This window comes from Odontesthes bonariensis, chromosome 4, assembly GCF_027942865.1.
Source record: "Odontesthes bonariensis isolate fOdoBon6 chromosome 4, fOdoBon6.hap1, whole genome shotgun sequence".
NCBI classification, from domain to species: Eukaryota; Metazoa; Chordata; class Actinopteri; order Atheriniformes; family Atherinopsidae; genus Odontesthes; species Odontesthes bonariensis.
This window is the reverse complement of record NC_134509.1, coordinates 5,527,254-5,551,491: the sequence shown is the minus strand read 5'-3', so window position 1 is coordinate 5,551,491 and position 24,238 is coordinate 5,527,254. Positions and strand designations below refer to the sequence as shown.

Sequence of the window (24,238 nt, the reverse complement as noted above, 5' to 3'; positions counted from 1 at the left end):
TTTATGTTGAATGTTCGTGTTCAACATAATGAAAAATGTGTCTTTGTTTCAATCTTCATAATAAGGCACATATCTAAGTCAGTTAGGAGACATTGAAATGACAAATGGAATGTAAAAGCATTATATCATGGAAGATTGTTTACAAAACGCAGCTGAACTGCAGAAAACTTGTAGTTTTAACCACCACACATCTTATACTGGTACACAGGACAGTAAAACCAGTGAACTTTATGGGAGATGCAAACCAGACAGAGCTGTAATATTTTGATGCTTCTGCTCCTGCAGTGTGGTTACTATGAGCCCAGACAGTGAAGGTTCATTCTTTATTTATTTTTCAGTGTAAGTAAATGAATTTCATATCATGTATAAATTTACATTTCACAATATAAATATCTGCAATCTGAATACAAATCGGGTTCACTTTAAATAGCATCAACAAAAAAAATGGCCCGGCGTCGGCTAAAAAACAGAGTTATGAAGCTGTTCTTCACCTTCTACTGAGTGGGGAAACACTGAGATAAGTAAATAGAGTTCTGGATGCCCCATACTTCCAGGGACTGGATCTGGAAATGTTCCCTGCAGAGAGGGCTGCTTCCGAATGTGTCACACGGCTCTGTGTATCCTCCCTGCAAGTCCTCCTGCAAGCAGAGAGCGTGGCCCCCATCCCCACCTGAAAAGATGACATGAATGTCAGCACTATTTGCTTCTGAAGAGTCCACATCTCTGCTGAGGAAACTGTTGAGATAATTGTTCTCTATGAAGAGATTTTTTCTTTTTTTTTTTCTTTTAACTGGCCTTGTTTGAATGTCCCCGGCTGATCAGACCGGGGATAAAGCGGGTACACATTTCCACAGTTTAAAACAACTTAAGGGTTTAATAGCAGATCAAGCAAATAGTATATCGTAGATTTGCACACCGCGTCACTTTTACATCACACAGTTTTGAGGACTCTGAACCATGTTGCAATATTTTCGGTAAGAAAATGTTGTGACAAAGTAGCTGCTCATAACTTCATACAAGCCCAATTACAAAACAAATCTTTGAAGAATAAGAATATTCTGACTGTATTTTTAGCTGATTTACCAATAATCAGTTGACTGTCATCGCCTGCTATGAACATTGAAGTCTCTTGCTCCTTTGGTCTCTTGGGGTCTTTGGCAGTCCCGGGATCTTCTGACGGCACAGTGAAGGGGATCATCAGGTAGCTGGGGTTCTGAGGGGTCCCAGTGGGACAGGTCAGAGTTTGACCATTCGAGACCTGTGAGGAGGCTCCGTTGCTGGCTCGAACCGGCTGATGAGAAGCTCTTCGGCTCATAATGGTGACCATTGCCCGTTGGTAGCGCTCCATGTCGGGACGGAGCTGAAAGAGCAGTCATATTTTTGTTTAACCTTCATAGCAGTTTGGGAGGCAATGCAGGGTATGGTGAAAAAAAATCTAAACTCCCAACAAACTCCCACATCTTATCTGGGATCTTGACAAGAAAAATAACAGCATGATGTCACCCCTAAAAATGGCAAATTGTGTTAAATGAGCATACCATACACACAAGGTTTCCAGTTCTGGTCTTTCTTGAGACTACAACAGGCTGCAGAGTTACAAAACGCAAATGTTTTTTGACCCCAAGTGGCTGTAGAATAACTTTCTATATCTGAACCATTTAAAGACAGTTTAATAGTGATTTTCAGGATGATAAAAATCCTCACCGATAACCCCTGTAATGTCTGTCACAGTTCACATTTTCAATTTGTAAATAAAAAAGCCTGAAACGCTGAAACACAGCGATAATAACATGTCAGAAACTTGGACCAATAATTTAACTGCCCATGTCTGGACACATTCCTCACCTGTAGACCTCATTATGCACAGTGCTGCTTTCTTAGAGGCGATGGCTGAGCTTATAGCACATTTGTACAAAGCGTATTTACATCTAAAAATCTTTCCTTTGTCCGTATGTTGACGCAGGTATCCAAGACTTATGTCAGGAGTAATGTGAACATAAAAGTTAGATTCCAAAGGAAGGTAGGACAGCGACTCACCCTAAAAACGAAACACTCCCCAGTTCCAAAATATGTAAGTTCCCGAGAGTCGTGATTTCTTCTTTCTATCACATCTGTCGACAGAAAAGCTCCAAAAACCTGCAAAATGAAAGATATAAATATTTTAGTCGCGTACTAAACTTGTTCCATGGACCATGAGCAGTTTTTCACCACATTAAGGTTGCATCATAAAGTGAAATCAAAAGGACAAGCACACACAATTATCATGTTTGATCCATCTTTTTTAATGTTACCTCGTCATCCATTGATTTGATAATCAGGGCCGCTGGTTCGTGTCCCTCCACGTGTGAATAAAATCTAAACGATAGAGAGATAAAGGAAAAAAGCATTGGTTGTTTTGTTTTTGTTTTTTCCCGAAACTGATACAACTGGCAACTTTAGCTTTTAAAGGTTTTTACACCATATTTCCCTTTGAAACTAATATGTAAAAACCTTTGGAGTTTTTTAAGGGCATAACTTTCCAATGCAGCAGCGTTCAAGAACGAGAGAAAGCTACGTTGGTTGGTGTCACATTTTCAAGGCTCCAAAAAACACTAAATGATAGTTTTCTTTTGAAAAATTGAAAGCTCAACTATATCATGTCCAAAAAACACTGAGAAGGAGGTAAGCATGGGGTGGACAGCGGTGTTACATAGCAGACTGTCCCACCATTTAATCCAATTCAATCCCTGTCCCACTGAGCATTGTCCATGGGCTTTTCAATTCAGTTAGGGTTAGGCTTGAAAAATATTTGGACTAGATATAATATATTGGTTTAAGTTGTGAAAAAAACCTATTTAGACTTGAACATTATTGAACACATGGTTACATTGGCTTCATTGTGACATTACAACATTTGGGACAAGTGGAAAAAACGAAGCTATAACACATTCTCTTGAGAGACTGAACATTTTGTCACCTCTGAACTGCAAATGACTTGACTTTTACATTCAAGGTAAACATGTTTATGGTGCAAATATACCACCCGCCGCTGGATTATGGATCAGTACGCTTGCGTGAACTGTCTTTATCAAATACAATCAAGTGAACTAATAATATAAATGCAATGATAACTATTACTTTACAATAAACGACTCAAGACGTTATTCAAGCTGCTAAAGAAACAAATGATTAAACTTGTTTTTTCAGGCAGTTTCTTATATGTATCTAGTTATTGAGTAAAGGTTACTTACGAAGTGAGACCTCCTCCCTGTTCAGCTGTACTAAACAACCTAATTGGGCTGAACAGAGCAAAGCGCTCAGGAATCCAGGCCCACATGACTCTCATCTCAGTTTCTGTCACAACACTGGAGCTGAAGTTCTTGAAGTCCACTGCGCCCACCGTCTTCCTTTAAGAGCATTGGAAACAGAGATATTAGGAAATGGAAATCAAATGAGTCGCAGTTTGAATACTTAGAATGACATTAGTTGGCATATCTGCCATCCCTGACGAAAAGCACTGTTTTCTTTATCTTTTGTTTCAGTCAGTGGGGTTACATGGCACTGAAAGGATCGGATTATTGACTAACTATTGCTAATAGAGCCACTTCCGGTTGACCGCTTCACCACCACCAACAACAACAACAACAAACTCAGGTATTTCGAGAAAATGGAGAACGCAGAGCAAGATGAAGCTACGTCCCTCTACATTTGGTCTGTGATGAGCTGCTTGTTGCACAAACGCGATGCACAACGAAGCATTCTCCATCGCGTTGTTTGTTTCTTTCCGACGGCGACAACAACAGTAATATCGTCTCCTTTGACTTCACGACCCCGGGAAAAAATCTCGAGCATGCGCAGAAGGCAAAGTCTAATTCACCACGTGCTTCACCGTCTACAAGCACGTTTGATTTGACTTTCAACCCAGTTATCTCGGTGTCTTAATCCGATCCAATCCGATCCAATTTCTTGTCAGATTAAGGTGTCTACATGAACTTAATAACTCAATCTTATTGTAATTTAGCCAATTATCCGATCCCTTCAGTGCCATGTAACCCCACTGAGTGATACTTTTTACATGCCTGCCTTTAGTTGGCGGGTCTGTTGGGAAGCCTACCTCTCCTGGTATGTGCTGACACCTTTTTGCATCAGGGAGTCCTTATTGGCAGTGAACAGAAGGTGGAGCTCCCTCCGCGTGGCAATCGGAACTTTAAAGGCTCTTTCCAGAAGCTTCTCGGCTGTGCAGTGGCGAGCCACATTCTGCACGAAACCTTTCATGTCAGCCCTAAAGTCCTCCACATCTGCCACTCGAGATGACACAGATACCTTGTAGAGATCGAGCAAAGCCAGTGCCACCCTGCAAAGAGAATTAATGAAATTTAGTTGAATTTTTTTCGAGGAATGTTCATGCATGACATCAAAAAAGCTCTGATTTCTATAGCCCTTTTTCCATCAGATTCTGTAGCGAATTAAAAGTTATATCGCATTACTTTGTTGCGATATAAGATGCGTTCGGTTAAATTTTCCATCAAACAGGACGATTCTAGCGAAATAAAATGACATCACCGGAACGTGCTGATGCGCATTATTCTGACTCGACCAGATGATTTTCCATTACAAAAGTGGCGAATTGTAGTGAATTAGAATGCTCGGTAGCGCGCTGTTAATAGCCGCTTTCGGACAGACCGTTCTAAGAAAGTAGTTATCAGAACTACCCTCCTCGAATTTCGTTCTGATAACTATCCTTCCCCAGCGGAACTGTTTCAGTCTGCATTCGCACATGAGTCGGGACCTGATAGGGACTGATGCGCCGCGTGCAGCCGTCTGCTTCAGTGACGTGTTAGCCGTTAGCCGTTTAGCGCTACATTCAAACACAAAAACAAAACGGTAAAAGTAAGGAGAGTAGAAAAAACACCACCAAGAAGCTAATATGGAGAGCGGGGAGGCCACTGTGTTTATGATCTGCATGATGGTGATATTAATCATGGACAATCACTTTAGGCGTCTAATATCGAGGCTGGAAAAGCTCACAGAGAGAGTCAGGAGAAGATACTTTTTTATTTCATGAAGGAAGAAAGGAGAGCAGCGCTGCAGACAAATGAGACCAGTGTACGTTTAACTTATTGAACACCCGCCGGTTGTGTCTGTGTCATATGAGGAGACATTTCAGCTGTGATAGCATGACATGGGGCGTAGCTACCGACCACCACACACCTCCGTCAGATCGTTCTACAGAACTATGAAAAGACCCGACCTCGGAGAAGGAGCTAAATAGTTATAGGAACTAAGGGAGAAAACCCCGAATTCCTGTATGTCCGAACACGGGAGAAAACGGCCCCGCGGATTAAAAGGTTATTAGAACTGCCAAAGGTTCCTACAGTCCGAAAGCGGCTATTGTCAGCCTCCGGGAATAGTAACAGTTGCTATAACTTTCAAGGCTATAAGTACCTTTTCACCATCGGCTTTCGTTTTATTTATTAGGCTAGTTACTTATTTAGAGTTATGGACCGTAGGATAGGACTAAACATGCTGCTAGTGCTGCTATGTCAGCTTATAATTGCCGTCAGAAATATAAGAAGGAGGACGAGAGCGAGGCGAGAATTAACTATGCTGCTTCAGGACCACCTTGAACACCAGAATTGTGTTGAAAAAAAGCAGAGTCTCTGCTCTCGACCAGTTCTTTCTTTTATCATCGGACATTGTTGTTACTAGTTGTTGCTGCTGTTTTGATACCGACAGGATAGGTGAAATGGGGCGCCTGAGCGGCTCAACAACAACATTCGAATCCTCGCGCTTTACCAATACCATCTGCGCATGCGTGGCTAGTCTGAATCGCATTAACCTTTTCCATCACTTCTGTAGTGATACAACTTAGCCCTGAACCACCTATTTCGAGCGAATTGATTTAATGCGACAAAACAGGCGTTCTAGCGATTTAATCGTTTTTCCATCACCTGTATGGCACTGACGTCTTGATGCGCATCAAATTAAAGCGAATCATGTCGTTGATGGAAAAAGGGCTCGTAAGTGCAGTTGCAAATGACCTGTAGAGAACCTTGTAGCCCTCCAGTAGGTAGACATCCAAAACTCTGATGGCATATGTGAATGGAAGGTCAGCAAAAATCCACATGATCCAGTCAGAGTAAAACTCAAAAAGGTTCTGGTGAGACCTGGCGATCAGCTTCCGAATGCCTCGGCAACACCTGTTGGCAAGGTCCCCGAATGTCATACAGGAAGCACGGTAGGTGAGGAAAGTCTGGTCACTGTAACGCTTGTTATCGTCTTTGTAGCAGATGAGTCGGGACACGCTGTAGAAACATTCAGCTTCGTCCTCGCTGAAGTGGAGGATGAGAGAGACCAAGGCAGGAAGGATGGGGCAGAAGCTCATGTCTGGGAAGTATTCGCCAAGGCAAAGAAGGATCTTCTTAACCGAGTTCAGGCCCGCTTTGTTGAGACAGTACCTGGAAGGGAAAAGAGCAGGCTCAGACTCACTTGGTCCGAAAAATGGAAATACAAAGAGCGTGCGTGTCATGGGCAATCTTCCAACTTGGACAACGATGCGACAACACTAAAAAAAACTGATGTGTGGATAATGTGGAAACTGTGCACAAAACAAGGTGTACATGTGGGACCGTCAAATAGACAGATATCAAAAGTCATAAGAGAACTTAATACAAAATTTCCTACTGATCATATAGTGGTTGGAGGTGATTTTAATCTAACCCCTGATGAATGGATGGATAGATGGCCTTCAAGACTTTTAAGAGAGTGTAAAAACCCTATCATAGAATACTTTACTAACAGCAACAAATTGATAGATATCTGGAGAACCTTGAATAAAGATATCAAACAATTTACTTGGTACAAACCCAATGGTCAAATTAGATCACGCATCAATTATTGGTTACATTACACTTAGCTGACGCTTTTTATCCAAAGCGACTTACATCTATTTAGATACAGGGTATTGGTTACAGGCCCTGGAGCAATGTGGGGTTAGGTGCCTTGCTCAAGGGCACTTCAGCCATGAATAGAGGTGTAGGGAGAGGTAATGGCGGGACTTGAACTTGCAACCCTCTGATCTTAAGTCCGCCTCCCTAACCACTAAGCCACGGCTGCCCATGGTTGATACCTCATTCAATTTCACAGTATGTTACAGAGACGGTGATCTCTAACTGTCCTTTGAGTGATCATTGTACTATTAATCTGATTAATTTCCAATAAATTTAAAGATTATTGGAAATTTAATTCCCAATTAAAAAACTAAAAACTAATTTTGGATATTAAAAATGATGACATTATTAGCACATCAATATATAAATGGGAATTTCTCAAATTTAGTATTAGAAAATTCTCAATCTCATTTAGTAAAAAACTAAACAAACAAAAGAGAGAAGAAGAAATAAATGTGGTTAAAGAACTTATGAATCTTTATAGCAAATTAGATTGGACTGAGGAAGAAAAAGAAAGAATTAATAACCTGCAATGCCAATTGGATGTGATGTACTTGAATAAAGCCAAGGGTGCTTATGTGAGGTCCAGAGCCAGATGGATAGAAGAAGGAGAAAAAAACACAGCCTATTTTTGCAACCTTGAAAAACGCAGACAAGAACATAATTCAATCTGTAGTTTATTGATCAATGGAGAAGAATGCACAGACTCTAAACGCATTTCAAATGAAGTTTTTAAGTTTTATAGTAACCTTTACAAATCCTCGTACTCATAGCAAAATGTCACATCCTTTTTTGACAAAATCAAGAATATAATTCCGGTAATTGATGATAACTTTAAAGATATTTGTGACGAAAATTTGACTTTCAATGAATTTGATCTTGCTATTAAAAACATGGCTTCTGATCGATCACCAGGGCCGGATGGAATAACAACAAACTTCTATAAACACTTTTGGGAAGATATCAAATTCTTACTGTCTCAAGCTTTAGTTGAATGCATTAATCAAAAAGAGCTCATAGAAACAATGAAACAAGGGGTAATAAAATTGATTCCAAAACCTGGAAAAGATAAAAAAAAATGTAAACAACCTTAGACCTATAACACTATTAAATACGGATTACAAGATATTTACAAAAGTTTTGGCTACAAGATTAAAAACCGGTATCTCTAAAATAATTAGCCCAACACAATCAGGATTTCTAAAAGGAAGGTCGATCCATAATAATATCCGTCTGGTTCTGGATCTTATTGATTACAATCATCTAATTAAGGATGATGGTTTTATGCTGTTCCTGGACTTCCGCAAAGCATTTGACTCAATTGAACATGCTTTCATTATTAACACACTTAAACATTTTGGGTTTGGTAAAGTATTTCTTGATATGATTACAATGTTACACACAGATGTTAACAGCTGTGTTTCTCTCTCAGAAGGTACATGTTCCAGATTCAGGGTAGAAAGAGGCATCAGGCAGGGTTGCAGTATTTCACCTCTTTTATTTATTATAGCCACTGAATGACTAGCTATTACTGTTTTAAATTCAAACATTGAAGGGTTAGACATAAACAACCACAAATTGATTATAAGTCAGCTTGCTGATGATACAACTATATTTCTAAGAAATAAGAATCAAATTCCATTAGCCTTAGAAACAATAAAGTTTTTTTCTCAGGCCTCAGGTTTGCACCTGAATCTGGACAAATGTGAACTCATGAGTATCCATGACTGTTCTGATTCTTCGTTGTATGATATGCCTGTCAAAAAGGAGACCAGATATCTGGGGATTTGGATAACTAAATGTGAAGAAGTTAGTGAAAAAAAGAATATGCAAAATACTATTGACAAGTGCAAAAAAACTTTAAATAATTGGCTACAAAGAGACTTAACGCTATTCGGTAGAACCATGTTAACCAAGGTTGAATCATTATCCAGATTAATTTATCCAGCATACTCCCTCGCCATCCCACCTAGAATTATAAAAGAAATCAATAGAATGAACTTTAATTTCATATGGAAAAATAAGCATCACTACATCAAAAATGGAGATTTGATAAAGGATTATCAGGATGGTGGATTAAAAGCAATTGATTTTGAAATTATGAATGATATATTGAAGATCAAATGGCTTCGTTCTTTTTTAAGAAATCATGATGAGATATGGTTCTCGCTACCTTCTCTTGTTTTTAAGAAAGTTGGAGGCATTGATTTTCTCTTAGTCTGTGATTTTGAAATCTCAAAACTGCCCATAAAATCATCCAAATTTCATCAACAGCTTTTGTTAAATTGGAAACTGATGTTCAAGCATAATTTCAGCCCTCATAATGTTCCATTGTGGAATAATCGGGTAATATTGAGTGGAAGGAAGTCTGTGTTTATGGAAGACTGGATGACTAAACAAATTTGGTCTGTTAGACACATAATGGATGATGATGGAAACATTCTTGAACTGAATTATTTTAATGCTAAATATAGCATGAGTTGTTCCAGTGAGACTTATAGGAAAGTTATACATAATATCCCACAAGTCCTTATCCAATCAGTAAAGAACAATATCTTGATCATTCCAACTCCAAATTTACATAAAATAAAATTAGATGATTTGGACCTAGTAAGTGATAAATGTAACAATAAATTTTTAAGACAGTATTCAGTAAACACCATATACCCAGGTATAACAAGAAGCTCATTCATTCTTAGAAATGATAACAAATGTGAAAAATCAAATATTCGGACAAAATACTTAAAATTCCCAGTTCCCCCAAAATGTAAAGAAGTTAATTTCAAAAATATAAACAACATCTATCCCTCAAATGAATTTTTAAAAAGAAGATTTAAATTTGTTGTAGAAAACTGTTATAACTGCAAAACAAATTTGGAAACAACAGAACACCTATTTTATGAATGTGAGACTGTCCAAAATTTGTGGAAATCTCTACATGACTTATTATCGTCCAGTTCCATAAGCACTGATTTTTGGTCTTTTCAAGATATCCAAGTAGGCGTAATCCTCAAAGATAAGAAAACAGAGTTCTTGATAAATAATCTCATCATCATCACTAAATTTTATATTCACAAGTGCTGATATGCCAAATCCCCACCTTCATGGCTTGCATTAAAAAATAATATATCCTTATTACAAAAATGTCTGAAACATATAAATAATCCCCATGCAAATAAATTATACACACTCATAGAAAATCTTAACCTGTCCTAACCTCTTGTAACTGTTTAGAAGTTTTTTATTTTATTTTATTTATTTATTTTTATTATTATTTATTATCCCCCTTTTTTCTTTTTTTTTCTTGGGCATTTAAGATCCTTCAATTTTTTATATATATATATATGTGGAGGTGTGAATATGTAAAGTTAAAAAAAAAAATAATAATAATTGTTTACTTCTGAGTATGTCATTGTTTTGTCTATGTGACATGTTTGAATAAAAAAAAAAAAATAAATAAATAAATAAAAAGAAGCTGTTCTTCTTCGATGTCGAGCAACTCCAGATCCATATCTTGCATACACTTTTTTTTTTTTTGAAAGATAAACACTTCCGGCGGCGCCCCCGAAGTTCTCGTCACCGCCCACCAAAATTCTCGTGAGGGGAAACTGCTGTGCGTCCCGAGAAATTCCAGACCGAGGTTGCAGAACCATAACATGAAAAGTGGTTCGCGACCAGAGCAAAGCAACACGTCAAGACGATAGACGCAGAACTATAATCCGCCCTTAAGGCCTAAGTTTCATACTCACACATATTAATAACCTGTGGCCTCGCAAAAATATTTCAATTCTAACCTTTGTGTCATGGCCATACAACATCATATTTCAAACTGATATCACCTGATGGGTTTCGCACATGTAACTAGACAGGGTAAAATGCAAAGCAAAAGTGTTTTGAAGGAAGCCACAAGTGTAGAAAAACCACAGAGAAGCAAACCAATATCGAACTCCAGGAGTGGAGTTAAAACACGCTCCTGAGCCACAGGCTCAATAAACCGAAACGTTATTCGACCAGGGATTTTCGTCAGAGCTGAATAATTAACTTCAAAGATAAAACAGAATTTTCTACTGTTGTGCAAGTATCATCTCAAAAAAGTACCTTGGTATTTCTCCATCCTCCATGTACTCTGGGACTGGATGGGTGCTTAGTTTCTGCTCTCCAAAAAGCTTCTTGGCCAGCTCATAGTAGACATCTCTGTCTGGAGCAACAGCCCTGCAGCAGATACCATCAGTTTGCTGTTACAAATTCATGCCATGTGAGATCAAATTAACAGGTACAAAGAGGTCAATATCCATCACGCCCAAATGCATGCTTCATGACAGATGATACTCTTAGAATTTTCTGTATTCACTGTAATGGCTCTAACCTGGAATTGATGCTGTGGATGATGTGATAATAAGCTTTGGCTCTTAGAGTGTGAGGCATGGCCCAGAATCCCTCTCGGCCCATTGTTTTCAGTTGCTGATGGTCGCTCTTTGAGATCTGTAGATATCGTTCTGCTGCTTCGGGGTCAATCTTCTCCCAGTCCACAAACTGTCCGTACTTCATCCCAGAGCTGGAGCTTATCTCCCAGTTGTCTGACTCAGAGATGGTAATCATGGACACCGACTTGACATTGCCTCTACTGCCTGAGAATAACAAGCACAAATACTGTTAGTGTAGGTTTGTAACAGAGGAAAACTCCTTTTGTTTTTCTCTCTCCAAATTTTAAAAATATAATTTCCATTCTTTTGTAATGCATTATTAAAGTACCATTGAGTGTTCTTGAGAGTGAATGCTTGCTTGGTTTAAACTTGGACTTCTTAGGGCTGACGCCAGACCCACCCCGGTTTCTGTTCTCCTTTCGGGACACTTGATCCTTGAATTGTGGGCTGGACCTTGAAAACTTCCCCGCGTCGTAGTCAGCGCACAGTTCTGATGTCTCATAGCTGTAAAACGACCTAAACAAATGTAGATCCAGCATAGATTATTCAGTCAGTGATGTTTTTCATTTATCATGCGCTGTCAGAATAAAAACAAAAGATTTCAATCTGTATGATTATAATTCAGTATACATTTCTGATTACAAATCTAATCGTGAAACATGAAAGTATACCTGGAGCGGGGTCTTTGGATGATTTGCTCTGTCTGTGTCTGCAAGCCATAGTTCTTACTGTCCTCTGGGCTGTAGTAAGAGTGGGACCTTTGCCTTCTGCCTGTTGCCACAGAACTCAGGTCTTGGTCAGAGGATGTATGTGAAGTTGAATTCATGTTTCCAAAATTGAAGATCTCTGGTGTCCTTGAAACTTGAATCATCTCAAGTCCTGTTGTTCAAAGACATCAACGCTGGAACGTAACACAGGAACGCACCGTCTTTTGTCACTAGTCCTGCTCTCAAAGAGCTCGGGCTTTATATAAGCCTGAGGGCTGCAGTCATGTGGGTTAGGCATTGTTTGTGTGTGGTGGTTCAGGTACTGAAAGAAAAAAGTTCCACTGATTTTCCTGTTTTTATCACTGGCAACTGTTTCTGAGAAGTCTCTGAAAAACATCCACAGAGCCACCCCCATCCAATAGAGCCAAAAAAAACAGGACATCAAATCATTTGAAAATTAAAATAGAAATGCAGCTTTTTTTTTTTTTTTTTCACGATCAGCTGTGCCTCAAAAAAATATAATCCATACATCCACTCATGTTCCACAATCACTTTTGATTGATTGAGTTGAGCTTATTTTCAGGCAGATTACAAAATAAATACATTTCCATAATACATATGAATTTACATATTCATCTAAAACAAAGGTAACAGAAATCAATACTCACTCGAAAGGGAGTGAGATGAAGTAAAAATACTTATTTGCTCCCACCCCCATTCAAAAATTACAATTTATATGGATGCGTCTTACATACATTGGCATTGTTTTTAACTTTCAACCTAATTTTAACATATTATTACACATATCTTCTCATCTCTTATTTGATGTTAATCACAATTTATATGATGATAACATAATAGCCCGTGCATATACATTACAAAATTTCTTCAGTTTTGTATTTTGTCATTACTTCCACTTTATATGTGGCCTTGAACTGATGAATAGAAATACACTGCTTAAGTTGTTCCTTCAACCCATTCCAGAGCCGAACCCCAATCACAGACACACACATGCTTTTTCTGGTTGTTCTCACCGCTGGCACTTTAAATATTTTACATCCCCTTAGGTGATGTTCTCCATGTCTCAATTTAAAGAGTGTTTGAATATTATTTGGCAGAGTATTCATGCTGGCTTTGTACAATAATTGAGCTGTATAAAAGTTTACCAAATCCAGCAATTTGAAGTGTTTAGATTGCAGAAATTATGTGTGTGTGTGATCATAAAATCCAGCTTCATCTTTACTTTTGAAATAACCAAATGGCCTAAAGATAACCAAAGATTTAAGATTATGTCTGGATATGAGGGCTGCACGGTGGTGTGGTGGTTAGCACCGTCGCCTCACAGCAAGAAGGTTCCAGGTTCTACTGGGGCCTTTCTGTGTGGAGTTTGCATGTTCTCCCCGTGTATGCGTGGGTTCTCTCCGGGTACCCCGGCTTCCTCTCACTGTCCAAAAACATGCATGTCAGGTTAATTGGTGTCTCTAAAATTGTCTTTAGGAGTGTGTGTGTGGTTGTTTGTCTCTGTGTGGCCCTGCGATGGACTGGTGGCCTGTCCAGGGTGTACCCTGCCTCTCGCCCGATGACCGCTGGGATGGGCTCCAGCCCCCCCGCGACCCGACCGACGGATTCAGCTGGTGTAGATAGTGGATGGATGGATGGATGGATCTGGATATGAGGCGAGAAAATAATTTTTTGGAAAAGGAGGGCAACCAAGTGGTAAATAAACCTTTTTCTCTGAAACTGCCTTGTGCCATGCAAAATGTCAAGGGGGGGGGGGGTATTCCAAGAAGTCCTCATAGGTCTATTATTCTGCATAACATGTGTATGTTTTCATTCAAACACGAGCATTGCTTGGTTACAAAACAGAAAACCTCTACAACCCTCACATGTGGGACCTACGTGGAACGGAGCTCAAAAGCAGCCTTTGCTCATTGGTGAAGACAGAGTTGTGCTGCCAGAGGAAAACTTCTACACCTGAAGAAAAAGAGAGGAAAACATGTCACACACGTGGAATCTTGAATCTTGACTGCATTTTTTATTCATGTGAGGGATAAGTCGCAGTCTGATCGCAGAATTGCAGATGCAGCTCTGCACACGTGGCTGTGGGTTACTAAGCGTCACTAAGTCTTAATATTCAACACAAAGTTTACCCTGTTATTTTTTTTTTAGTTAGTTTGTTTTTGTTCTAATTGACTTTTTACTTCTTTTTAAGGCAAATTTAGATTCAGACCTCCTCTTTAAGACCCACATTCAAAGGGCCTGTAATAGAGCAATTTTTACTTTGTCAAATTTCAGATATATTAGATGAATTCCATGTTGGGGACTGCATGGTTGTGTGTGGTGGTGAGCACCATCGCCTCACAGCAATAAGACTCCTAGATAGAATCTTGGCTGGACTCTTGGTGTATTTTGCATGATCTCCCCCCATGAATGAGTTCTGTGGCTTTCTCCCACAGCCCAAAAACATGCCAGTTAACTTTACTAGTGATTCTAAATTGATTTTAGGGGGTGAGTGTGAGTAGGCCTCTCACCCTGAATAAGACAAAGTGAATATTGTAAATAAATGAATAAATAGAATTCTACATGGAACAGGGGTAACTTGTCTGCAGAGTTATTTAGATTTGTCTCAAGTATCAAAGTTGCATCCATCTGAGTTTCAAGAAGCAGGCTTTTCCAGTAGAACATTTCCGCAACAAGATAAGCAGTGTCTTGTTGGTGCCTGTGGGTATGATAGCACTCCCAAGTGTTTTAGTACTCACATAACCTACCAAAGGTTGCCATGTTTAGACAGATATTGGTGTTACTGGTTATGTTTTCCTCTTTGACCAAAATTAGTGTTATGCACAGGACTTCATCCATGGCTCGATTTGATAATTAGTTTTCAGCACAAAATTATGTGTCTGTTTACAACACAGCCACCATCATAACTGAAGTGTATGTATACTGTATATTTAAAAAAGAAAAATCACATTTACGACATTTTTGACGCTCATCTGTGTAAAGTTTATTTTTCTGCGAAAACTAATCGACGCGGCCTTGGAGTAGAATGGTCTTCGCAGTATTCCGTAGTGACGTCACATCCAAAACAAGCGACAGCTTGGTGGTGATTACTGTCGTATGGTCGTACCGGTTCAAACGATTTTCGCTCCATAGTTCACTTTTATAACAATGTCCCAGGATCCCTGGTAGGTAATGTTTTCGAGTACTTCAATAAACCGTCTCAGACGTGTCCTGAACAACAACAAATATCGTTTCTACGTCTAATTGATTTGATAGCTGCTGTGTTCCTAGTTAGCTGGTAGCTAGTTCCTTATTAAGATTAGCCAAACACAACAACATGCTCTTTAAGATGGTCTAATTACTCTCTTAATTTTGTGTTGATAAATGTAGTTTTGTTAGGGTTTGCGCTTATTCTTCGGATAAGCAAATTAACAAAATAGATAGAACAATTGAAGACATTTTAGATGATTAATGCTTACTTTCTGCTTAAAAAAATAACTAAACCGTACCGATAACATATAATGGCGCAGCATTAAATACTACTGAAGGGCAATTGTAACGTTTGGGTTCTAGAATCAGTCCATTGTTATCGTGCAGTTAGTAGTGTGTTTGCATCATTGGTTACATCGTTTATTAATCTCTTAGCATTAAAAAAAAAAGGCCCCAAGGGGTACATAACCCCCTCCACAAGTATGAATGTAAGCACTGGCGTTAATTGATAAACTTTTGATTTATTTATCTAATTTGAAACGAGAATAATTTGATCTTCAAACGTTCCACAAGATTTGGATTGTCATGAAATATTTCCTAATACTCTTGCATTTTCTTTCCAGATTTGTGTTTGGTAGCAATATGTACGTACTGTGACAGTAATATCAGTCTTTACTTATCATTTTTATCCCATTCATTCATCTCAAGGTTGCAGAATTATGATGCCACTTGTCGCCTGGCACAGGAAGTGGCGGAAAACATCCATGAAAGGAACAAGCAGCAGAGAACAGGGGGGAACCCCGCGAAGGTAACGTGTTAGACTCTCTTTTAAAGTGAAAAATGAGGTGGTCTTGAGTTCACAGAAGTGCATGCGCTCTGTTTTTCCAGATAAACATGACACTACGGGCGTCGCTGCAGAAGCTCAAGCAGAACATTTCCCAGCTCAAAGAGGGCTTGCTGCGAGCTTCTTCTTCTAGGCGCATGTATCCTTTCCTCTGACGATTGTTCAAGCTCTCAGAGTCATCAGACTGAGATTACAATCTGGGCAGGAGTGATTTCTTGTGCATTAACAGTGGTGTTCCTGTAGAGGGCATTAGAGTTTTATTTAAAAAAAAAAAAAGGAACCTCTGCACCCATACACACACACACTGTGACAAGCTGTGCTCAGGATTCTGAACCAAAACAAATGTATATAAAAAAAAAAAACTGGTCCACGTTCTTTGAAGGTCATTAGAGGAGTGTATGGACCTTGATATGGTCTTCTCAGAATGCAGTCAGAAGCCGACAGGAGACAGAACCTTATCGATGACCTTCTGACCAGAGAGAAGCAGCTCAATGCCACTTTCAAAGGAGATCTCTCGGAGCCTGAACCCACCAGGTATTAACAGCTAGAGAAATGAGTTCATCCTACCTTTAATAAATTGTTGAGAAAGTCAGTATTTTTAAATCTCATCAAATGTGGGTGTAAGTAATGTATTTCCTTTAAATTTTAAATCCATTTATTTTCCCCCTCTTTGTGTCCTCAGTGGAATTTTTTTTTCACCCTGACTGTCTGTCTAGGAGGGGGGGGGGGGGCTTCTTCTCAGAACATGTCACCTTTCATTTTGTGGATTTCATCTCTGAAGTCTTTTTAGATTATTATTATTATTATCATCCTATCCAACTGTATGGCTGCCTAATTAAAAATAACGAACCCTCCTTCTCTTGTCTATGTTCCTGACCAGAAGGGTCATAGACTCCGTTCTTTGCTTTGATGGTACGTTACCGGTCACTAAGTTTCCGCGGAAGTCTTTGTGCATCCGAAATGACCCGTGTGCTCTGGAAGGAAGTCTCTATATCCGCCATTTTGACAACTTCACGGCCAATTCTTTTTCATTAGATCTGCTCGCTATGCGCTGTTGATCACACATTTGGCACTCCCCCGAAGTAGCCACACACACACACACACACACACATTTACGTGATTGAACGAGTGTATCCTGGTGAACCTGCATAAAGGAAATTAGTTTATTGGTTATAACTTAGCCGATACTCTGCAGGTAGTGGAGATGATCAAAGAGCTGAGGAAACCGATCAGTGTCTTTATCATCATCTGATGTGGTGTCGTTAGAACTGTTTAAAGCAGCAGGTGGTCATGAGGCTAAGGTTTGACCTAGTGTGGCACAGGTGATTTTTGTGTGGACAGGAAGAGGAAATGATGTCGTGTGAATAGTTGGTGCCCACCTTATTGTTTAAACACTGCAGAGGATCAGCATGCACTGAGAAATGTTGCGTAGCAACCAACATCTTTGTGGTTCCAGACGTTTTTTTGGTATAAAATAACAGCAGAATCGGTTTCATCAGATCAGTCGGACTTAAAAAAAGAAAACACTTGCTGATGCCTTGAGACGAGAGCGCTTTTCTCTGATATCCCTCACAAAGTTTTGGTTTTGGGATTGATCTACTTAGTGGTGCTTTGAACTGGCTTTCATCTAATTTTTACAGACCACACACCCTATTACATGAAAGACTTTGTTAAAAGGGGGAAAAAAAAAAAAGAATCTCAAGCGACATTTGCTAATAAATTAGCTTGGCTAACAGGAATCATGTGGTCGTATGGTTTTTAGTTTGCTCAGTGAGACCTGCATTTAATAGTGATATGTGGTGGGTAATTTGGATTTAAGGGTAGGCGTCGGACCCATTCCCACTGTGTGGTCTCTGTGGGAGGGGATAGATTGGCCATGCTTGGATGATCTAAGCCACTTTTTTTTTTTTTTTGGTGAGAACTTTGGGTAGAAAGAATGGCATGAAAGTTGCTCGAGGGATTTTAATTTATCCCTAAAACAATGAATTCTAGGCATCTTCTTTTCAGTCTAAGGAAAAGAAGGACATGGCGCCTATTTTTGAAGGCTGAGTTCACCCTCTTGCCCCTTGGACCCACCTTTACTCTATTATTCTCTAACCTTTCCTTCATATGTGATTGCATAGGAAATTGTTATAATTAGTTAAATCTGGCCTGTCCAAGTCACTCAGTCAGGACCTGGATGCTCAGGCCTCAGTGGTGACAGTCAAGTGCTTAGTGGGTGCCAAGAGATGTGCCTGACTGGTTTTGGCGCTTCCCACTGGCTGCCTAATTGGATCTTCACACAGTGGGTGCTAGTATGGAGGAAGTGCAGGTCTGGCACATAGTAAGCACACATCTTAGAAAGATTAGGCTGAATGCTTCGTCTCATCCGCTCCTCTGCTGTTGTGAGCCTCGGCTTGCTTTATTGGGAGTAGTCTCACATTACTTTAAGAGGCTTCTTCAGAAGAAGTAATACAGTAAGATCTTCATAAAAGTGTTATGCCTCAATTCCAAAACTAGCATAAAATCTTCTAAATTTGAAAGATTTAGTTTGATTGTACTAACAATAGCCTGATTAATACCAAGTGAATGACTCACATTATAGGACTTTAGCACATAGGTCTAAATAAGTAATGAATTATTAATTTTTTGTCTGTTACGCTACATTTAGTTCAGGTCCCTTTTGCACTACCTTTAAAAGCAGACACCTTGTGCTCAGCAGAGACGGTTAAATCTAGAAACCCTGAAGTTGTTGCAGAAAGACACAGCTTTAAACTATTAGAATAATAGCTTTTCGACCACACAGCAGAAGTTAGCGCTGCACAAGACAGCGCAGAAAGCTCCGGTGTCTCACTTAGACATGATGATGATTAGTCCCGATGATCACTCACTGTTCAGGAGCCAACTTGGTCAATTTTGATTGTGGGGGGACAAAAAGGACAAAAGAGTAAATTAATTTGTTTTTCTGTGCGATGGATGTGGTGTCGTAATTGTTAGAAAAAGCACATGGCAGACAAAAGTGAACAAGAAGAGCAGTTGTACATATGTGCATTGCACTTCCGTCCCATCCAGGCATATTGACCGTGTCACTGGAGCATGATGGGTGTTGTTTTAAACCTGTGCGCTAAAAAGTGATTAACAGGCTAAACAAGCACATATCCAAAGGCGATGTGTCTTTCAGTGTTGGTGCATGACTAAGTTTTTGTTTGGAGGTAACAGTAATTAGATTTTTTTCAAATCAAAGTTTTTAGAATTGCACAACTGTTGTGATTATGACCCACAGGTCCACACTGATGGCCGGAGGGGCAGCAGCCAGTGGAAGCTCTTCGGCCAACCCTTGGCTGATCAACGAATCGGAGGAGACCAAGGGTCTGACCTTCGGGGAAATTAAACAGCAGCAACAAAGAATTATTGAAGGTAATTCAACGCAATAGTATTACACTCAGGATTGATTCAATTCAGTTTTAATTAATGTTGCCAGTTCACAATGAAAGTTATCTCAGGCTCCTTTACAGGGGAAGTCAGTAGGTTCAGTACAAGTCCAATCCAGTTATAATGCAATTCAGTCCAGTTAATTGTAATGATGACCATATAATGCCAGTTGATTTAAAAACTAGCCTAGCTAAAGAAAGCAAGAGATTGAGTTGAATCTTGAGTTTGCTTCAGTCCCCCATCCTGAGCATGCATGGAGCTTCAGGTGACAGTGGGGAGGCAAAAATCCCTTCTGACCGGAATAGACCTCCAGCAGAATAAGACTTAGGAAGGGTTTCCCTTTGTCTCAACCTGTTGGCAGTCGGCTAACGGGATGTACTACAAAGTGAGACTAACAGCTCGGTAAGGTATACCAAGCTTAGAATCACAGTTTTTATGTCGTTAAAGGTGGCTCTGTTTTAACCTGGCTTTATCACCATGGTAACTTGAATTGAACGCATAACCTACTCTGGAGTAGTTTTAGTTGAGAGTTCAGGATTGAATCGTATCCCACACATCAAAATCAGGATGACACATTGAAGTGATATTGAATCTGTGCCGATTCCTCTCATTGAAATTGAATGCGCTTGTTTTTTATGGGCAGTTTTCATGAAAGAAGCAGCAGGCGTGTATAAACGTACCACTTTGTACAAATGATGATTTTCTGGCAGCATTCCTCTCTCTATTGAAACAAGCTGTGTTTTTTTCCTGAAGTTATATTTATAATTTCACACCTCTCCATTCATACAACCTGCTCCTCTGATGAGTGAAGTGTTAGGCAGTTGGTGTATTTTGCGTCGGAGAAGCATCAAACGATCCGTGAAATGAACGATTTGTTGCAGCACACAGAACCCGAAGAGGAAAGTCTTAGTTAACAGGATAGATTCTGATCACCGTCAGAGTGCCAGTTATCTCTAAGAGGAGTTTTTCCATTTTCAGCCTGGCACTCAGTGGGGTAACATGGCACTGAAAGGATCAGATTATTGACTGAATTACAATAAGATTGTGTTATTAAGTGCATGTAGACACCTTAATCTGACAAGAAATTGGATCAAATCGAGTTACTCGTGATCGGATTAAGACCCCGAGATAACTCGGCTGAAAGTCAAATATAAACGTGCTTGTAGACGGTGAAGCACGTGGTGAATTATCGAGATTTTTTCCCGGGGTCGTGACCCAGAAGTTGGAAGAGACGATATTACTGTTGTAGTCGCTGTCGGAAAGAAACAAACAACGCGATGGACAATGCTCCGTTGTGCGTCGCGTTTGTGCAACAAGCAGCTCATCACAAACGGAATGTAGAGGGACGTAGCTTCATCTTACTCTGCGTTCTCCATCTTTCTCCAATGCCTGAGTTTGTTGTTGTTGTTGGTGGTGAAGAGGTCAACAGGAAGTGGCTCTTTTAGCAATAGTTGAAATGGGTACAGCGCCACCTATCGTATCGGAGTATGACACGCTTTGTGCCTCTGATCCCATTCATTCACCTCCATATATCCAAGGATAATTACCCTTGCTCAACTCATTCTTAATGTAATGTATCTGATCCTTTCAGTGCCATGTAACCCCACTGAGTGTTTAACATGTTTCGTTATCAACAGCTCTGGGATACCTGCTATGGAACCCAAAGTTACTGACACCAATGATAGATAAAGATCATCACTTTGGGATCAGTTGTGATGTTTGTTTATTAACAAATTGGGCCAGAAATAAATGTAGGAGCTATTCAAAGCATTAAATATAAACAGTATTGTGAATCACTTCAAAACATTTGTTAATCTTCTGCTCAAATATTTTTCTTCACATCAACTACAGCATGGTAATCCTCACATAACATAGTGTAATAATTTAATGTGGATGTGAACAGCAGGTGGATGACTTACAGTTATCACTACTGATTTCTGGAAGACATGCAATTTTGTTCGCAGTCAATTAAATTCAGTATTTAATTGTTAAGAGATTTTGTGATCAGTTTGACTTGGATAAGACTCGAATGCTCTCCCTATAATACGAGACTACTACGGACGAAGCTTCGGACATCCACTAGAAAAGCATTTTACGAGTCAATAACCACCGTTCAAGTGAAGATTAATTTTTGTCAACAAATCTACCTTTTGGACTCCACTGTTCTCACGGTGAACACACGAGCACATTACAAAAGGCAGAAGTTTGATAGAGATATTGTGTTGGCTGGAAAGTGGATGGAAATAATTTGTACTGAAGGAGTTCTGGCCCAGCTGATGCCAACATATAGGGTGTGATTATTTGAAGTCCCATTTACAAGGCATATTGTAATCCAGAACCTGCCGCTATGAGACATTTTACTGCGGTATCTTCATTTCGGCTCGGCATTTTGTCAGTCTGAGATCAGAGTATGGTGTAAAGACCGTGAAAACAAACCACATGGCGGTTTCTGGACCGCTGTGAGATTCCTGGTGGAGTTGGGTGACTGTCGTGTCGACCTGAACGTGTGGGAGAAAATCAAATTCCTGTGGTAGGGAACATCCCAAACTTAGAAACCTACAGAGTCCAATTTTAATTTTTTTCTCTCCTTTGTAGAATGTTTTCCCTCCCCATCACACTGATGTTATTCTAATTTTATATTTGTATTTGTATCCATGTCCAAGTTTGTAGTCATGTTCTTTTCTTTCTCCTTTCTTTTCAGCCCAGGACGCGGGCTTGGACGCACTAGCAGCCGTCATCAGCCGGCAGAAGATAATGGGCCAGGACATCGGCAATGAGCTGGAAGAACAGAACGGTAAAGTTTAATGTGCCGCAGCGTCTGTGCATATTTGTCACACAAATTCCAGAAACATTACATGCGCGAGGTGCGAAAGCAGTCAGACAGACTTTGTTCTGGTGTGGAAGAACTTGCCTCATGCACCTACACCCTCGCAGCACGATACGGTACCGAGCACACACGAGTGTGAGACGTGTGAGAGCTCCTGACCGTACCGTCAGGTCATCACCGTGTCATCCAGCCCACAGAGAAATGTGACCTCACCATTCATGCAACTTAGATAAATAGAATGGGAGGGAGGAAAAAAAAAACCTGAGTTTGGTGCTCTGCAATAAGATCTGCTCGGAGCTAATAGTGCTTTTGAGTTATTCCTGGCAAAACACCGCTGCTCAGTCCATAAATAGCTGCCATCGCAGGTAGAACGCGCTGCTCAGGATGGAGTGTGTGACCCATGGCCGTTTTTAGACATTTTTAGACAGGAGGTACTTGAAACATAAGATTTAGAGATTATCATCTGTCAACCATTGAACTATTAGATACTTTAATGCATCACCGCCGGAAGACTGTAGCAGTTGATAGGCCAAGGCTCGAAAGTGTTGCCTTACTTAGATGTGGTACACATGTATTCTTATCATTATCATTTTCTTTTTTTCGTGACTGTCGTCTCTGATGTTTACACCGACCCAGAACCCGCATTAGTCTGTCAGTGTCTTCACTAACAACAAGCAGGAAAGTAATGTCTCTGTTCAGAAAGTGCAAGTCATTAAAAGAGCAGATCATTTAAAGCTGCAGTCTGCAACTCTTTTTCAAGCATAATGCCTGGAACTGTCCGGGGATTCTGAAAGGAGTACATTAAATACCCCAATACAAAAAAAAATGAGTTCTCTAGGTCCCCTATATGTCCCGCTAGGTCCCTCCAAAGCCAGCAGGTTTGTTTACAAAATTGCAGACCGGACCGGTAAAAGGTAACCAATCAGGTTACGAGCTGGGCTCTGCTGCCTGTCAATCACCGATTGTGCACGCGCGATACAAGGTAGGCTCGTCCCCACGCTTATTTATCTAGACTATTGAACTTCATTACGGGCTTGTCTAATTACTGTGTCTTCCATGATCGCAAATGACAGGTGAGTTGATGAATGAGGAGTCGTGTACGCGCATCTGGCGTGCACGAGTTCTCATGTGTTTTGATGAGGCGGGACAGGAAGTTGAATAACTTTTTATTTTTCGGTTAAAAAATAAGCATTTCTTGCATTTTGCGACTATGGAGGTCACCGTTTTCAACTTCAAGCGTTCTGATAGATCATGTAAACTCTTAAAATGCCAAAAATTAGGACTTTACGTATGACAACAACAAATCCTGCAGACTGCAGCTTTAAGCCATACTGACACTAAAGGAGTGCAGAGACTGAGTGACGCTACGGGTCGGACTCTTTGTCGCACCCTCTGGAGCAGCGGAAACATAAGAGTTGATATTCCTTTCTCCATGGTTGGCCAAAAGTGAAAAACACAGTCTTGAGGCTTCAGTAATTAGCAGAGCCTGTTGAATGCCCCTCTGAGATGTGCAGTTAGACATCTCAGCCGAGAGACTGTTGGCTTTATAAATGGAATGGACGACCTGATTATTCTCAGAGGAGATTTCTCACCAGCTGCTCGTCTCATACGGTCAGCACGGTAGTTTTCTGTTTCCGCTTTGATGACCACTTTCGTGTCATGAGGTGAAGGCTTTGTACGATGCCGCCATATCCCATCGGAACGTTTTGCCAAAACATTTCCAGATTGAACCAGGTGATCTTGTTGTGGAAATGTAGGCCCTGTGATGGGCAGCACATGTACAGTTGATGTCGATTGAGAACAAATGGGAAAATGGAATAAAATGCTTTTCTTTTGCTGTACTAAAAGAGAAAAATCATTGAAGTCGAGTCTTAGTGTGTGTTTTA

At 40.0% G+C, this 24,238-nt stretch overlaps 2 protein-coding genes across 3 annotated transcripts in view; one reads left to right on the top strand and one right to left on the bottom strand.

Annotated features, from left to right (window-relative positions):
- Positions 1–309: 309 nt before the first annotated feature.
- LOC142378288 (TBC1 domain family member 24-like) lies at positions 310–12,316 on the bottom strand. 2 transcript variants are annotated; one of them, XM_075462607.1, is made up of 11 exons: positions 12,025–12,316; positions 11,682–11,869; positions 11,296–11,557; positions 11,028–11,141; positions 6,021–6,437; positions 4,094–4,333; positions 3,231–3,386; positions 2,292–2,355; positions 2,038–2,136; positions 1,084–1,360; positions 310–670 (listed from the first exon to the last, which is right to left on the bottom strand). In XM_075462607.1, the coding sequence occupies exons 1-11, from the start codon at positions 12,222–12,224 to the stop codon at positions 495–497; spliced, it is 2,193 nt and encodes a 730-aa protein (XP_075318722.1). In that variant the 5' UTR covers positions 12,225–12,316; the 3' UTR covers positions 310–494. The 2 variants fall into 2 exon arrangements, with proteins under 2 accessions (XP_075318722.1, XP_075318723.1); XM_075462608.1 differs by having other exon boundaries at positions 11,754–11,869.
- A 2,814-nt stretch (positions 12,317–15,130) lies between these two features.
- Positions 15,131–24,238, top strand: part of stx8 (syntaxin 8) — a 51,209-nt gene continuing 42,101 nt past the window's right edge. Inside the window, exons 1-6 of the mRNA XM_075462605.1 lie at positions 15,131–15,245; positions 15,979–16,078; positions 16,159–16,253; positions 16,538–16,648; positions 19,377–19,510; positions 22,227–22,319. Coding sequence (XP_075318720.1) covers positions 15,229–15,245; positions 15,979–16,078; positions 16,159–16,253; positions 16,538–16,648; positions 19,377–19,510; positions 22,227–22,319 — 550 coding nt within the window. The 5' untranslated portion in view covers positions 15,131–15,228. The remainder of the gene's footprint in view (positions 15,246–15,978; positions 16,079–16,158; positions 16,254–16,537; positions 16,649–19,376; positions 19,511–22,226; positions 22,320–24,238) is intronic.